The 17,149-nt window shown below is 39.5% G+C and overlaps 1 protein-coding gene across 3 annotated transcripts in view; it reads right to left on the reverse strand.

Annotated features, from left to right (window-relative positions):
• MYB (MYB proto-oncogene, transcription factor) overlaps positions 1 to 17,149 on the reverse strand; it is a 36,936-nt gene that overhangs the window by 9,434 nt on the left and 10,353 nt on the right. For 2 of the 3 annotated variants that reach the window (XM_047758197.1, XM_047758206.1), the window contains exons 6-14: positions 16,022 to 16,256; positions 14,731 to 14,811; positions 13,946 to 14,050; positions 11,977 to 12,231; positions 9,071 to 9,213; positions 7,738 to 7,852; positions 7,521 to 7,646; positions 6,545 to 6,655; positions 3,939 to 4,046 (exon numbers count right to left, since the gene is read on the reverse strand). In XM_047758197.1, the coding sequence (XP_047614153.1) occupies positions 3,939 to 4,046; positions 6,545 to 6,655; positions 7,521 to 7,646; positions 7,738 to 7,852; positions 9,071 to 9,213; positions 11,977 to 12,231; positions 13,946 to 14,050; positions 14,731 to 14,811; positions 16,022 to 16,256 (1,279 nt within the window). Of the gene's footprint in view, positions 1 to 3,938; positions 4,047 to 6,544; positions 6,656 to 7,520; positions 7,647 to 7,737; positions 7,853 to 9,070; positions 9,214 to 10,703; positions 11,067 to 11,976; positions 12,232 to 13,945; positions 14,051 to 14,730; positions 14,812 to 16,021; positions 16,257 to 17,149 lie in introns of all 3 variants that reach the window. The other variant, XM_047758211.1, reaches the window with a different exon arrangement.

Here is a 17,149-nt window from a genome sequence, read left to right on the forward strand (position 1 = left end):
AATTCCTGGGAGTTCCTGTCGTGGCGCAGTGGTTAATGAATCTGACTAGGAACCATAAGGTTTTGGGTTCGATCCCTGGCCTTGCTCAGGGTGTTAAGTATCTGGCATTGCCGTGAACTGTGGTGTAGGTTGCAGATGTAGCTCGGATCCCGCGTGGCTGTGGCTCTGGCGGAGGCCGGCAGCTACCGGCACAGCTCCAATTGGACCCCCAGCCTGGGAACTTCCATATGCCGTGGGAATGGCCCAAGAAACGGCAAAAAGACAAAAAAAAAATCCTTTTTAGATTAATGGGGAAAATTTAAAATATCCTGGAATTAGAATACCAAGTTATTATTATTACGAGTAACATGTAATGCAATATTAGGTCATAGATGGAACGTCTTTTAGTTTAGAGGTACATCTTGAAGTCCATATGAATAAATTGTTATATTGTCTGGCACTTATTTTAAAATGCTAAATAAAAAAGAGGCAATAAATATGGCAAAATGTTAATAATTGTTAAGTCTAGATCACAGCATATTTTCTATACTTCTAGGTATGTTTGAAATTTATCGCAATAAAATGTTAAACTCATAGCTTCTTGCATTTCTAATTTTAAAATTTCACATGAAATTTACATGTCTTCATGTATAAGCATGTGCATTTACAGGTGCATTAGAAGCTGAACTATAAAGGCCCGATATTTTGGGCTTCAAAACAAAAATTGCTCTGTCTAAAGTGTTATGGCCATAATTCAGCCAGAGATGATTAACACTGAAATGATGGAACACAGAATTACAGTTAGTGTAGTCTTCAATAAACCTTTTTGGTACCTAAGGAAAGTCAGCCAATTAGGTGGAGAGACAATCAATTGCACTATACAAGTGACACATCTTTTATATTTTAAAAGTATCAGAATGTTAAAATAGTTTAGAAACCACAGTTGTTTTCATGAGATGTACTTTGACAAAAAATGTCTAAATTGTTTGGCTAAAATCCCACTTAATATTTGATTTATTACAGGTACAGGTTGTTGAGTTTCTAGGTTATATAAAGTACTCGAGTTGAATAGCCAGATCATTTAAACACGTGCACAATATGTTCAACAATATCGTTCACGAAAAATCTGCCTCCTTAGGTCAAACTGAATCATCAATGGAAATATATATGATTAAAGCATAATATTTTTAACAGAAAAATTCACTAAATTGCTTAAACACCTATATATGTAGTCGAGTCAAAATTACATGAAACATAAGCAGTATATGCTTAAATATTTAGAATCACCTGGTGCATTTTCTGATATTTATCACAAAAGTTGGAAACATTTTAGGAATCACCTATTTCTGTGGTATTAGAAGCTAGGTGTCCATGACACAAGATGAAGGAGCTACTAGGTGTGTTCCACTCACTCATTTAGTGAGTGTTTCTTAAAGTGAGTTAGTTATCTATTATAGCAAGTTATTGAAATATACTTGAGTGATGCAAATCAGTAAAAACATATATAGTGTAGATAGAAGCACTGACTCCAAAATCAACTTGTAGGTCTCAATTATTTAGTTTAGCACAAGTGACATGCGGTGTACACTGATGGCTTAATCTCAATATACGATGTTAGAATCTGTAGAGTGTCAAATATGACTCAGTGACATGCTAGAACACACAGATTAATCAAAACAGAGCTACTACTTAATACTGAACTTTAAAGATAAGTAATATTTCCATTAAAGAAAATATAAATATGCTGATTATAAAGTTCCATACTGATTTTTTATTCATAGCCATGCCCACAGCATATGGAAATTCACAAGGCCTGGGACTGAACCTGAGCCCAAGCTGTGACCTATGCCACAGCTGCAGCAGCACCAGATCCTTTGATCCACTGCACCAGGACAGGAATTGGACATGTGCTTCCACAGCTCCTGGTGCTGCTGCAGTCTGATTTTTAACCCACAGTGCCACAGTGGGAACTCCTGACGACCTATTTTTTTTAAAATAAATACTGACTTTCTTGCCAATATATATTTGATACCTGTACCATGTTAAGCTGAATATATTTCATATCTGCATAAAGGTTTAGGTTTAGGTTTTGCTACATACTTTCTGGTTAGACCAAAAGCTTTTAGGATTTAGTTTTAGGGAAAAAACCAGGGGTTTTCAACTTACATAATGATAGTTGTCCCCAAATATATTTACATGTTGTGCTTTGCAACTTAAAGCGCATTTTTTTCTCCTCTACTATAAATATAGATCAGATCCCAGCCTAGGTTACAAAATATAAATAAACCTAACCTAGCTTAATTAAAGCACTAATAGTGCCAGTCAAATTCTATGCTCTGGAAACCTAGGGCCAAGTAATTTAGGAAGAAAGAGCGAGAGAAAAAGAAAGCGGTTCCATTCTGGATCTAAGGTCAGCTCTAGGTAAAATTCTGAAGTGGCTGACTCTTGCCTTGACATCGTTCACACCCCCTTTGTGCATCCCTCTTATGCAGAAGTCGTTTTCCTCATCTCCCAATTCTTTGAGATATTCAGGTCTTCTTCACACGCCTACATAGGCTTGACTGATTCAGGAATGAGCCCAGATTCCCTGCCCTTTAGAGAGCAGCCAGAGGGTAGGCTGCTTTTCCTAGCCCACCCTCCAGTCAACAGTCAGCTTTCCTCGCTGAGGTTGCATCAGATAGAGGCCACAGGGAAAGCAATCGGATGGAGTTAAACAAAGTGTGCCTACAGCCCTTCCAGCTGTATATCTGTATTACTTAGAAATAATGCTAAGTATCACGAATGCTTAAAAGGGGGGAGTTTTAAGATTCTCACAATCTGGACAGAGGACCCCCCCCCCCCCACCGCCCTGCCCTGTCCCCAGTGACGGAAAAGCCCTTCCATGAACAGGACATTCTCTCAAATCACACCATCCCATACAGTGTCGTTCCCTCACAGGACAAGCGTGACTTTCCGCTTCTGAATCCAGGTTGGCTCTATGCTGCAGGGTTTATGGTTTTAACATCAGTATAGCACAGGGGGATGGAGAGCAGGGCTCTGCAGGTGGCTGGGTACTAGGCTATTTAATGTTGGGAACTGCTTTAAATAATTTAAGGGAGCAAATTTGCATTCTTATTTACATTTGGCTCAGGATTAATTTGGAATTTGTTGTATTTCATCAACACACACCTCCTTCAGAAAAAGGGAAATCTCCTTTGATATTAAAACCTGAGAGCAGATGTTCACCTACAGATTAGCCACATAACACTGACAGTTGGCTTTCCCATTCTGATAGTCAAATATATGGTAATTCTTTTCTAGCTCTCTAATTTCAGACTTCATTGGAAATCTAAACAGAGTTTGAACTTTGATGGATTAGTGATGAAGCAGAAAAAAAATGAAGATTTTGAAACTAAAAGTAAACTATACCACTATACCGTTTTTTAATAAAATCTTTAAAAGCAGAAGGAGATATTGACACATGTGTAATTAATGATCTTGGTCTCAGTCACAGTAAGAAATGTTTTACTTCATCATGCTTTGGGAGCCCCCTCTAATAAAAATTTCCAGCGAGTCTCACATGAGTGGCAACAAGGAATTTTAGGAGTTTTTAGACACTGGGAGTTATTTTAAAGCATCACTCCTTGGGAGTTCCCGTTGTGGCTCAGTGGCAATGAGACACAGGTTCCACGATCCCTGGCCCTGCTCGGCAGGTTAAGGATCCAGGGTTGTTGTGAGCTGTGATATAGGTTACAGACATGGTTCGGGTCCCCTGTTACTGTGGCTGTGGTGTAGGCTGGAAACTGCAGCTCTGATTCGACCCCTAGCCTGGGAACTTCCATATGCCGTGGGTGTGGCCCTAAAAAGCAAATAAATAAATAAATAAAGCATGATTCCTCTATGTCTAAAATATATTCTTTTAAAAAGACAGTTTCTTTCAGCCAATGATTTTAAGATACCAATGTTGGAAAAATAATTACCTGCAAGGGACTTGCCAGGGACCTGTTTTTAGGTACTGTAAATGCTTTGAGAACATTGTCTTCGTCTTCTGATACTGGAGTCATTAAAACAGAACTTGTAAGAATATTCTAAAGGGAAAGAGAATAATTTGAAATTTAAATGAGGCGGGGTAACATGGAATTTAGAACTGGACTAAAGTTCCAACCCAGAACCACCACTTACAAGCCATACAATCTTGAGCAAGTGGCTCAGCCTCCCTGTGCATCAGTTTCCCCTTTAACATAACGAAAGTGATAATGTTTCCAAACTTGTCGGGGGCTTGCGAGGATTAGATGAGTTAATGCATCTAAAGCTCTCAGAAGATTACTCACCACTTAGGACACACTGAATGGATAAATATTAGTAAGCGCTATTAGCTCTGATTCTCCATAAGAGAAAAGGGCAACTGTTCACAAATTACAAACTTTACAAATGATGGGGCTCAGCAGGGAACAAACCCAACTAGCACCCATGAGGATTCGGGTTTGATCCCTGGCCTTGCTCAGTAGGTTAAGGATCCAGGGTTGCCATGAGCTGTGGTATAGGTCACAGATGTGGCTCGGATTCCGCCATTGGTGTATGCGGGCAGCTATAGCTCTCACCTGATCCCTAACCTGGGAACTTCCATATGCCACAAGGGTGGCCATAAAAAAAAAAAAAAAAAAAAAGGCTACCAAGCCATGAAAAGACACAGAAGAAATTTGAGTATATTACTAAGAGAAAGAGGCCGGTCAGAAAAAGCTACATACTGCATGATTCCAACTGTATAACCTACTGGAAGAGGCAAACTGGAGATAGTAAAAAGTAAAAAGATCAGGGTTGTTAGAAGTTGAGGGGGAGGGAGGGATGAATGGGCAGAACACAGAGGATTTTCAGGGCAGTGAAATACCCTGCATGATGCTACAATGGTGGATACGAGTTATTATAAATATGTCCAAACTCATGGAATGTACAACGAACACCAAGGGTGAACCCTAACGTAAACTATGGACTCAGGGTGATGAGGTGTCACGGTAGGCTCACCAGGTGTAATAAATGAATGGCATGCACCCCTCTGGTGGGCGAGGTTGATAATGGGGAGGCCCTGCACGTGTGAGGACAGGAGATACATGGGAAATCAATGACCCTTTGCTTAACCTCGCTATGAACCTAAAACTGCTCTTAAAAAATAAGGTCAATTAAAAACATGGCGGTAACCAAAGCAATGCAACATCGGGTACAATAACGGGCCCTTATAACTGCAAACATCCTGATTAGCACTATGCTAGATAAAACCAAACTGGAGACAGCCTAAGGAGGAACACCGGTCTCCCCACTACCTGAAAGTTCACTTCATACCACTTCGCTTTTATGAAAAACCTGTTTTTGCTAACTGCTAACTGCAGAGGACTTTTGCTTTTCTTTTGCAGCCAGCTGTTATGAAGGCAGCCTACACCTTGAGCAGCTAGAGTGGCACCACCAAGGGCCTTCCCCGACACTCTACTCCGCAGCTCGGCATCAGGCCCCATAGCCTGAACCATATAAGCATCTGTATTTTATCTCGATGTATTTATTTTTATTCATTTTTAATTGGAGTATAGTTTTCTTGTAATACTGTAGTAGTTTCAGATGTACAACATGGCGAGTCAGTCAATACTGAATGGACTACGCATTGTACACAGTTAGTATGAAATACTATTTCCTGTGCTATACATTACATCCCTGTGACTAATTTATTTTATAACTGGGGGTCTGTACCTCTTAACCGCCTTCACCTATTCTGTCCCTCCTCCCACCCCTCTCCTCTCTGGCAAGCACTGGTTTGTTCTCCATATCTGTGAAATCTCTTTCTTTGGTCTTTTTTTAGGGCCATACCTGCAGCATATGGAGGTTCCCAGGCTAGGGGTCGTATCAGAGCTGCAGCTGCCGGCCTACATCAATCAGCCACAGCAATATGGGATCCAAGCCGTGTCTGCGACCTACACCACAGCTCAAGGCAACATTGGATCCTTAATCCACTGAGTGAGGCCAGGGATTGAACCCGCGTCCTCATGGATACTAGTCGGGTTCTTAACCCACTGAGCCACCACGGGAACTCCTGAGTCTGTTTCTATACTGCTACACTTGTTTGCTTTTAAAAAAATTTTTATGTTTTGCACCTGTTAGCTAGATATGTCCTTAAGGTTATTCTTTTTGTGCTTTATGCCATTTTAGCCAAGGAAGGGTTTCACAGGAATGCTCTACTTTTAGGCAGTAGGGGAAACCTGTACTACATTTAGAAGACAAATAAGTAAATTAAGAGAAAATGTAAAAGTTAATGTTCTGTTTCCATGGAAGTATTTATATACATGCAGCAGATTTTTTAAGCAGCAAGGACCCTCAAATCATAAGAAAATAAATAACAAGTCTGCAATGGAATAGAATTTATTTCCAATGCATAAATAAAATCTCGCTTTAAGTCAACACTAATAATCATAAGAAAATAATCATGTGAGAGAGAATATTTAGCAGTATGATGCGCCAGAGAGTGTGGAAACCACAGTGGCCCATATGCCACACACAGAATTCTGTGAGGCACCAGCATCTCAGAACATGGGCGTGTACTTACTGGCACATCTGCCACAGGCGATGCCTGTGTGAACAGCTGAGTGTTCAGATTCTCCCCTTCCCAGTGGTTTGAGCAGAAGAAGTTTCCTGCTTTATCAGTTGGTGATTCCACCTAAAAGCAAACAGGAAGTGCACTGTTGTTTCTAGAACTAAAATTTCCCACGAAACAGCAACACTCAAGAGTAAATTTCTGTTAAGATGAATAAAGGTCTGAGGATCTAATGTATCATATGGTGGTTACAGCTGAAAACACTGCTCTGTATAATTGAAATTTGCTAAGAGAGTAGAACTTAAATGTTATCACTGAAAAAAGGTAAATAGGTGAGATGATGTGTGTTAACTCTATGGGCAAGAATCCTTTCACAATGTATGTGTATATCAAAGCATCACATTGTACACTTTCAGTATAATAATTTTATTTGTCAGTTGTATCTCAATAAAGCTGAAAAAAAAAAAAGCAAATCTCTAGCCATCTCTGAACCACCTACTTTTATATGAAAATAAGTTCAGGAGGTATTGTATCTAACCTGTTGGAGAAACTTCTTGACACCAAGCTAATGCTTTGATCTTGGCAAATTAGATTCCCTTTCTTTTATTCTATGAATTAAAGACACTATTATTTTAATTAGTTTAAATTCTCCGTGATGTCCAACAATTAAATATCTACATATCAGTCACTTATCTATCCATCTATTATCAGTGATTTTTTAAAAAATACAAATGCAAAGCTGTTTCCTTCTCTTTCCTTTAATCCTCTCTAACCTGTTTTCTGTTTGACCATGAAGGAGCTAGAAGTGGCTTGGCTTCCCAAATGCAAGGTTGCACACCTACAGCCTGGCAGTACCCCTTAGCTGCATCTTGCATGAAAATCTCTTATGAAAATTTGCGCTGTTACACAGTGCCCATATCAGACACATTAAGCTGTCCATAGGAACAAGGGCAGCAATGCTGTTTCTTCCAAAGGATCTCATGCTTACCTCTTGTTTGATCTTCTTCAGTAAAGGTGGTCCATTTTCCTGAAACTCAGCAACAATTCCAGATTCATCAGTCTCCTGTTTTATCACATCCTGCAGGTCTTCTACTAGATGAGATGGTGTCTGAGGCTGAAGGGAAGATTGGGTACATTTGCATCAGAGAAAAACTTCTGTCTATACCAATAAACCAACTAAACCCAAGAACTTTGCAAGAACTTACTAGCATCTTCAGGGGACCATATTTAATTTCTTGAGCTGCGAGTGCATGTTTGAACGGTGTAGGAGTTCTTGGAGAGCTTTCCAGGATTGACCTTTTAATAGCCGGAGTTCTAAAACTTTAAAAAGAAATCAAGCGTTGGTTCATTATAAAGGAACGTATGTCCGTTATATTTCTCTACATATTATATTTCATATTTTTTACTCAATATGATAACCTCTGTTACTAATATGGAATAGGGTATGGTGGTGAATCATATATGCATTGTTAAGGAAAAGATAATATGTACATCACATATTGCCAAATATTTCAAAATATTATACCCTGAAACTAATGTTTCTCTTCTTTCTTTAATCATTCTGAAAACACATGTAGTGCCCCTAAGTCCTTATAAGGACCATAAGCATGGGAAGATCTGGTGTCATCTACAAGTCACTTTTATCTATTCTTTATCTTTTATCTACTCACAACAGAAAACATATGTTAACCTTTTAAAATTTATTTATTATACTTGGAAATAATAAAATTGCATTAAAAAGGTTTCTTATTATTCATATTGATGTTGTCTGCCATTTCTTTGAATTGGTTAAGCCTTTATGGAATATAAATGGAGGCTTAGGAATTCCCACTGTGGTGCAATGGACGTGGTGTCTCTGCAGCACTGGGTCACAGGTTTGATCCCAGCCTGGCACCATGGGTTAAGGATACAGTGTTGCCTCATAGGTCACAACTGCAGCTCGGATCTGATCCCCAGAGGGTGAACTCCACATACCATGGGGTGCCCAAAAATGGGGGGAAAAATGAAGGTTTAACCACTCCTTGACTTCTAATTATATAATTTCCCTGTGGATGACAAAAGAGGTCCTATCTACAGCTAAATTTCAAAAAGAAAAGATTTCTTTAAAATGACCTAAAGAACCAGACTCATTCTGAAGTTTATAATCAGGGAGGAAAGAAAGTTGAAAATCTTGTTTTCAGTGAAGAAGAAAAGGTCTTATTGAACAAACAGAAAAACTGAATGGAAAATTCATACAAAAACTACCTCTGCATTCATAGGAAATTCTGAAGTGAACTACAAAAGGCAATTTAGTTTATTCTCCCACCTTCTACCCCAGGTGATTCTAACATGTCCAGGACATGGAAATATACATGATTATGTATACAAAAAGTCAATCAGTAAAATTACATGCACATAAGTGGATCAGACATTTGGAGATGATATGCTATTAATTATTAGTATAAATATAAATATTACTATAAAATAATTACTATAAATATAAATATATTATATAAATATTAACATAAAAATAATTTTTATATTGAAACAAGGACTTACATTGTATTTTCCTTTTGCGTTTTCACAGTCTGGTCTCTATGAAATGGTGTTGTAACAGTCAATTTGTGACCACTGAGAGGCGTGGACGTTAAAGAAGGCATTTCCAAGTCTAAGTTTTCATGGTTATTGGAAGTGTTTAAGAACTAAATATGAGAAGAAAGGAAAAAAAAACCTTAAACACTAATTCTTTACTCAGTCCAGTTTAAGAATCACGGGTTGTTAACAAGCAGGTATGTTTTACTGACCCACTGTATGAAATAATAATGTTAACAAGCACACAGTGTTTTATTTCAATAGAGCACCTAAGATTGGGAATTTGATTTCCGAGAAATGAGATCTACAGTCAATGCTGAACAATTTGCAAGATCCTAAGAAAACATTCTCAATAAATGACACTTGCCATCAAAGAGAATGAGAAGCACTCTTATTAACATTAAAAGCTTTAATGTGATTTTTTTGGGGAAAGTAATCATTGTTTTTCTTTCATGCTTTGTTTTTTCTCTTTAATGATCTACGAACCATTGTTATAGAAAGTTGACATTATCTGGAAAATTCTTGAATAACAAGCTGTATCTCTTAGAACACTAAGGTTCTGGAAACATAATAGATGTTCCTCAGACAACTGCAAGGTAAAAAAAAAAATTGGGGAAATATATGTAGAGTAATCTCCTCCTGGAAATTCACAAGGTACATCAGTATATTAAAACCCCGAGAGGCCTTGCAGTAAAGGAACCATTTTAATTTTGTTTGATTCAGTGTTTCCCAGACTTACATATCTATATATTTAGATGTTTTTCCTGGAATATCATTAAAGTCTTATAAAACTAATATTCTCCAGAATCAAGATTGGAAAATATAAGCAAAAAACAAGATAGTTTTTCCAGTAGGCATATCATGTCAACAGACATAATTGGAAAAGTATTTTAAAGTGCCAAATTATCTATAACTTCAGTTATTTTCAAAATTAAGGAACACAGGTCTTTAATAAGAATTATGATTTTCATCCCTTAAAAAACTATATGAAACAAGACTATTCATTGGCCAAAACTGTGCTAATAAAATATTATGGCACAACTCAAAAGAGCCAATGTTGAGAAATTGAAATTAGAACATACGTTATTTTTCTTAAGCATTTGTTCCTCATTTTCTTCCAAAACTTCTCCACCTAAAGATGGATTGGAACCTTTAAATTTTCTAGTTGCAGTTCAAACATTATCTAAACATAATTTAGTTCCCTCCTCCCCAGGGTCAGTGAATCATAGAATAATAAGTGAACAAAGAGGCAGGAAATCTGTAAAGGTTTTTAACGGGAGGGAAGGGATGGAAGAAGAGGAATGGAGAGAAATGTTAAACTCTAGTGTTGAAGGAAAGAAAAGCACATCCCATGCAACTGACCATCTTTCAAATCACCAAAAAGTCAGAGAGAGAATTATGACAAAATCATCAGTCAGCCTACAGACTGCCTCCAACTCTGGGAGGCACTGTGACTTAGCAACAGCTAGAAACATCAACGGAACGAAATCAGTGAAGACAACAGTAGTTAGTCATTTGTTCCAAAGGATTAGTTTCTAGATTATTAAGGCTCAGGTGTCTGCTGAAAATTAGTAACAGCTGTGCAGAAACTGTGCTCTACCTGCGAAGGGGAGAAGGGTAGGCTTTTGACAGGGGAACGCTTGGGAGTTGAACTGCTGACGTCAGCAAATATCAAGCAACTAGAGTGTCCAGTGGCTAAGGGGCTGGCCTGGCCCCGCTTTTTTCGAAGGATGACCCGTGGAATTGTGCCGGGCCTCGCAGGAGAGAGGGGCTTGAGCGGGTCAAGCGAACCCTCACTCAACTTGCGTTTGTTCGCCCTCGTGCTAGGCTCTCCTGCAGGTCTATTCACATTGCCCTCTCTGTGCTGAAGCTGGAGGGCTTTGCCTGCGTGGTGTTGGCTAGCTGAAAAATCTGCTTCTTCAAAGAATTCAAAACTGCTGAGATCACCCCACGATGAAGCATCCTGAAACAATGTGGGAGGTGCAGAACTTTGAGACAGTGTGTGCATGATGTGTGCCATCACCTGAAACACAGCACTGAGAAAGAGATGCTGAATGCAAAGAGAACACCTGGCCCGCTTGTTTGACTTCCCGACAAACAGCTTCGGGATGAGCCGTCGTTCGGGTACACTGCGTGGTGGTGCGCCTCCAAAGCTGCCTCAAGGCTGGCCCTACCCAGGCACCTCCCGGACTCTGTCATTTGCATGCAATCCAAAGCAAAAAGAAAGACTTTTGATGGCACGTTTTGGCAATGTCCATCTCCTGTCTGATGGGTGTGCAGCAAATGCTTTTTAACCAACTGGGGAACAAAGGAAAGGAACTGAGTATCTGCGTTTGTGGTCCTGTACTCAAGGTTATTTCACTAAAGATGGTTTATCTCTCAGTAAACCAGTTTGGCTGGGTAATCAATAATCAGTATTTTGTGGAGAAAGCCATGCACCACCCGCGAATCTTACTGCCACTTCAAACACACTGAAACATGGCTTTAGCTCTGAGTGAATGTAATTCCTAAGGTGCTATCCAAAAATAAAGCAAAATGCTAGGGAAATACAAGGAATAAACAAAGTTTAAAAAAAGGTTAAAACACTTTAAATATCATCCCTGTAACTCAAGCTCTATGTACAGGCCATTCAATTTACTATTCTAAAAAATATCCATTTTGAAGGAGATGTGTGAAAAGCTACCTTTTCTGGGTAGCCTAAGACATCACATATTGAAAAAAACATATACACAACAACTAAAATCATACTTTTACCTTCACGTTAATATATGCTAGTAACATGATATTTGCTACAAAAAATGGCAATGATTTGAGAAGTGGGTTTTCTAATTCCCCTTTCAAAAACATTAACTTGCCTTAAAAATTCTACTTACAGAATCTATAAATTGAAGTGTTTCTGCAAATTCTAAGAGGTTCTTAACATTGTCCAGAATGGTGCCTTGGTGGACGATCATGCACCTTGCTGGAGAGGCGCTTTCTTCAGGTAGGGAGCCAGGATCCACAGGCAGAGATGGAGTGGAGTGGTGCTCTTCCAAACAGGAAACAGGTGCACTGTCTCCATGAGGTCTGGTGTGGTCGGCAATGGTGGTGCTGTGCCACCCGGGGTAGCTGCATGTGTGGTTCTGTGTCTAAGGAGGGGGGCAGGGGAATAAAGAAAGAGCGGGGAGAAGAAAGGGAGAAGGAACTTAGCAATGAAGTTGCACAAGGTATCAGATGCTGTTAGAGGAAAGATAAAAGTAGTTGCATCATCCAAAACTTGCGCCTATGAAACAGTTGTCAAGATGTTTCCTTTTATCAATGCAAGACCCCACTTTTGAATAGTGGTAGAGCCTGCCATCTTTATCATTACCTTAATTGCCATCCTTTTGTTTAGCCTGCAAATACAGGGACTAGCTTACAAAGTATAACTCTCACGTGCAATGTCTCAAACATCTTTTTGAGGAGTTCCTTTGTGGCGCAGCAGGTTAAGAAGCCAGCATTGCCACTGCGGTGGCCCAGGGCACTGCTGTGGTGCAGGTTCAGTCCCTGGCCGGGGAACTTCCATGTGTTGAGGTCGAGGCCAATAAATAAATACTAAAAATAAAAACTTAAAAAAAAAATCTAGTTGACATAATTTCCAATAGGACCAAAAATGTTGGCTGCGCATTAAGAACTGGGCTCTTCTCACTCTAACCTACAGAAAGACTGGAGGATTCAAGAGTCAAAGTCGCTTTTATCTGCATATATTCTTGTGGCTTCTATTCCTTTTTAATGCTACGGATTGCACTGATGCAGTGAAGGGCTGCCAAATCAACGTGGTTAGGAAAGCAGAAGAGCAAATTAACAGAAGTCTCCTTTCAGCATGACCACGCAACAGGAGAAATTGCAAAACATTAACTAAAGTTAAAAAGTGGTCGAACTATCCTATGCATATAACCATTTTATTATTTAACCAAAAGGAAATGTAGTCCTAAGAATACCTATTGGGTATCACATCTCTTTTATTCTCTTTGTCGGTTAACTACATGTGTTACCAAGTAAAGCCTGCTTTCCCAGATTGCTATCCAGTCACTAGAAAAGATGTCAAAATTCACAGCTTTTGTGCATACAAACAAAAAAGAGCCATTTATGTTATTTATGGAGAGAGTTTGTATATCTTTTTTACATATGTGTACCGAACATGCATCAAGTTATGTTTGAAACGATAAAGAAAATCTAACTTGGAGTTCCCTTCGTGGCTCAGCAGTTTATGAATCCCGACTAGGATCCGTGAGGATGTGGGTTCGATCCCTGGCCTCACTCAGTGGGTTAAGGATCTGGCGTTGCCGTGAGGTGTGGTGTAGGTCGCAGACGTGGCTTGGATCCCGTATTGCTGTGGCTGTGGTGTAGGCCGGCAGCTGCAGCTCTGATACAACCCCTAGCCTGGGAACCTCCATATGCCTCAGGTGCGGCCCTAAAAAGATAAAAGACAAAAAAAAAAAAATCTAGCTTAAGAAAATAACAACAAAAAAGCAAATGAACAGGCACCAGCCAGATACACAGGTTTGTAAAAGGAAAATAAATCCAAAATGCCATTTTATCTCTGCTAGTCTTTGAATGGATTACGACCCTTCTGAAGAAAAGAAAATGGATGATAAGAATCACAGGTGGATATTGAATTTCCATTGCAACACAACTTAATCAACATACGTCTTGATACCAACTGAATTTTATTACAAGACACCTCTTGGTGTTTAAACATTATTAATGGATATACAGAGTCTTATTCAGTGTGGTATTTAGAAGATAAGGGAAAAGATACAGAAGAGCAGCGAGGTCGAGCCACATCCCCCGCCCCATGCAAGTACCTGGTGACTGTCTTACCGGTAAAGCCTGCTGTCCTTTGAGTTCATTCTCAGTCGACATCAGGAGCAACTCTAACTCCTTTATTCGCTTTTCTTTCTCAGGGTCTTCATCGTTATAGTGTCTCTGAAATTGACAGGTAAGGGAGCAAAAAGACAAAGCCCTGGTTGGAAGCTGCAAATACAATGGTTGTGGACCTTGTTTCAGGAAGGCCCACACAGAACCCAGGAGCCTTGGCATGGAAGCAACATCAACTGAATGTGGCCAGTGTAGAAACGTCTGTGTGAATGTTAAACGTGAAACCTGATGCTAGAAGAGTTGTTTCAACTTTTTTTTTTTTGTCTTTTTGCTATTTCTTTGGGCCGCTCCTGCAGTATATGGAGGTTCCCGGGCTAGGGGTCGAATCGGAGCTGTAGCCCCTGGCCTATGCCAGAGCCACAGCAACGCCTGATCTGAGCCGCATCTTCAACCTACACCACAGCTCACGGCAACGCCGGATCCTTAACCCACTGAGCAAGGCCAGGGATCGAACCCTCAACCTCATGGTTCCTAGTCGGTCGTTAACCACTGCGCCAAGACGGGAACTCCCTGTTTCAACTTCTGATATCAAAGACTCAAGGAAATCCAATGCCCATCACTCTGGAAGTGTGGGTGGCAGGCCAGAACTCCACCCACCTCTCCAGGATTTCCCCTTTTCTTTTTACGTCTGTGGGGCAGGTGGAAATGAGGGTTTAGATGGAAGAAGTACAGCTGTGCCTCTAGCAGCGAATGAGTTTCTTTATGAAATGATCTTGAAATGGGCTTACCTGAATGGCTGCAGCAGCTGGCTGAGGGACATTGACTATATTTACATGTAACGCTACAGGATACGGGACAGGACTGGAGACCTACATCAAAAAGGCAAAACAAACAAAGGGCTCGAGTCATTCATGGTGACACATGCTTCAGGGGACTTGGCTTCCTGGAGTTTTGCTCTAGGACTAAGAAGAAAAGAAAACAAAAACTTTTCTGATAAAATTCACTAAGCAAAAGAAACACATTAAAAAAATCCAACTCTCATTTGAAATTTTAGCCAAGCCTTTCACAAAGATTAAAGAGCTAACGTATCATAGTGAAAGAGATTTAAAGGGCTCATGGATCCTGACAGGAAGTATCACTTAGAGAACAACGGAAAGAAACATATAATCTAAAATACATTCAAGAGTATATGGAAGAAGTTTTGATGGGGAAAGCTGATGGCACTAGCTGTTTGTAAGTAAAAAATATTTTTCTGTGAATTATCAGGGTTTTAGTAAACCTGTGAATTATTAGAGTTTCATTCACCTAAGACCTTTCAGGAAAGTCTGTAGTCAAATATATGGAACAGATAGAGAAGAGTAAAAATGATTTATGAATATGTTTTGCATAGAATTTGCTTATGAGTGTTGTATTCTTAGGTAAGTTTCATCATTTATTAAGATTAAAGCTTCTTGATTTTTTTTCCCTCTTTATTCTTCATTTCCCACCCATTACAAAGACTTCTTCCCATAAATACAAAGAAATGATGAGGGAATCATGCTGATTCAAAGGAGGGCAAAATAATGTCAAGAAAATGCTCCTGATTCATAGTAAGAAGGTAAACCTTTACTGAATTAATAAATTAAGACATTTCGGCTAGGTCACTACCAGAATTGAATTTACAATTATCTGTTAAATTTCAGTGTCAAATTATCTCCTCTTTAAATGTAATATTACCTTCACTTTTTTCATCTTGGGAAAGTATTAGATACAACTGTACCTCCATGCCCCCATTCTTCTTCAGCAGTAGTACAGTTTCATTCAAAAGCTAACATCAAGTTAGATTTGAAGCAGCAAGTTAGACGCCAACAACTTGGATTCTAGTCTGTACTATCTCTGTGAGCTGTGTGACCCTGGACCAGCCACTTAACAGCCTCACTTCCGGATCCACATCAGGGATGACAACGTCTACCGCTGTCGATCCATCATGATCATGTTTAGGAAGGCTCTCTGAGACGTATGCAACTGCAAGGCATTGTGATTATTTGCAGCTGAAATAACCATCTCTCTCATTAAACGAAATCCTCGGGAGGGGCTTACGTTTTGTGCTTCCGAAATGTGGTAGTAGGAATAGTCGTTGTTAACCGAGGGCTGGCCAGTTGGAGGGAGTTGAGCTGAAGGTGGTGCATGAGCAAACCCCATCAAATGGCTGTTCTTCTGAAAACTTGTGGCCACTGGCGGCTGGCTGGCTTTAGAAGACTCCTGCAGATAACCTTCCTGTTCGACCTTCCGACGCATTGTAGAATTCCAGTGGTTCTTGATAGCATTATCAGTTCTGCACAGAAATATATCATATACACATTTTACAAACAAAAATTTCAATTCAGATTACAGTTAATTGGCAGAAAACTGTTTCTAACAGAGACCTTCCTTTTCTTTTTGTTTGTTTCTGCCTTCTTTGCCTCCTAAAAATCATGCTTCCCCTATGATCTAATTAAAAATCCATAGGTTTCTCTAAATCACAAAATATGGAACATTAATAGTTCTCCATAAATGTTGAAATCTTTTAGCCATTTTGTGTCTTTGATAAGAAAGAGTATTTTCAATTCAACACCCTCATGTTTATGCTGATTGTCTGTGGTATAAGACTCTAATACAACTTAAAGTTCCAGCTGTGCTAGAAAATACTCTTTTTCAGCGTGGCTTAGGAGGGCCTACACACCACAACAGACACTCAGTAAAGTCTGGTGACCAATAATGATGTGGTTGCCACATCGATGTCTACTCTTTATCTAGACTAGTACCAGCCAGAGATTTTGAGTAAAAAAAAGAAAGAAAGAAAAAACAACTCCCACCTTTTGGAAACCACCTCAAATTGTTCCATAACCAGACAAATGGACCCATAACCAGAGGTGAAAATATAAACTGGAATCCAGAAGGGAAAGAGATTGACTCCCAATGCACTTTCACACTGCAAAGCATTTTTTACTACAGTTTTTCAATTCTCAGGAAAACAGTTTCTCAATTCAAAAAAACCGTTTTAAGCCTGCCTTTTACTATGTCGATGGGGGGTGGGGGAATGCAACTTAAGGAAAGAGGAAGTTCAATGGCCCCTTCAATTTTTAGAAGAATCAACAGCATATCCTCTCAGACCATAGGGGAGACAAGGCCTCCTTTTATTAAGCTCTTGAGTTCTCGGGGCTTACACGGAACCACGAGGGAGGAAAT

The sequence above is a fragment of the Phacochoerus africanus genome, chromosome 2 (assembly GCF_016906955.1).
Source record: "Phacochoerus africanus isolate WHEZ1 chromosome 2, ROS_Pafr_v1, whole genome shotgun sequence".
Classification (NCBI taxonomy): Eukaryota; Metazoa; Chordata; class Mammalia; order Artiodactyla; family Suidae; genus Phacochoerus; species Phacochoerus africanus.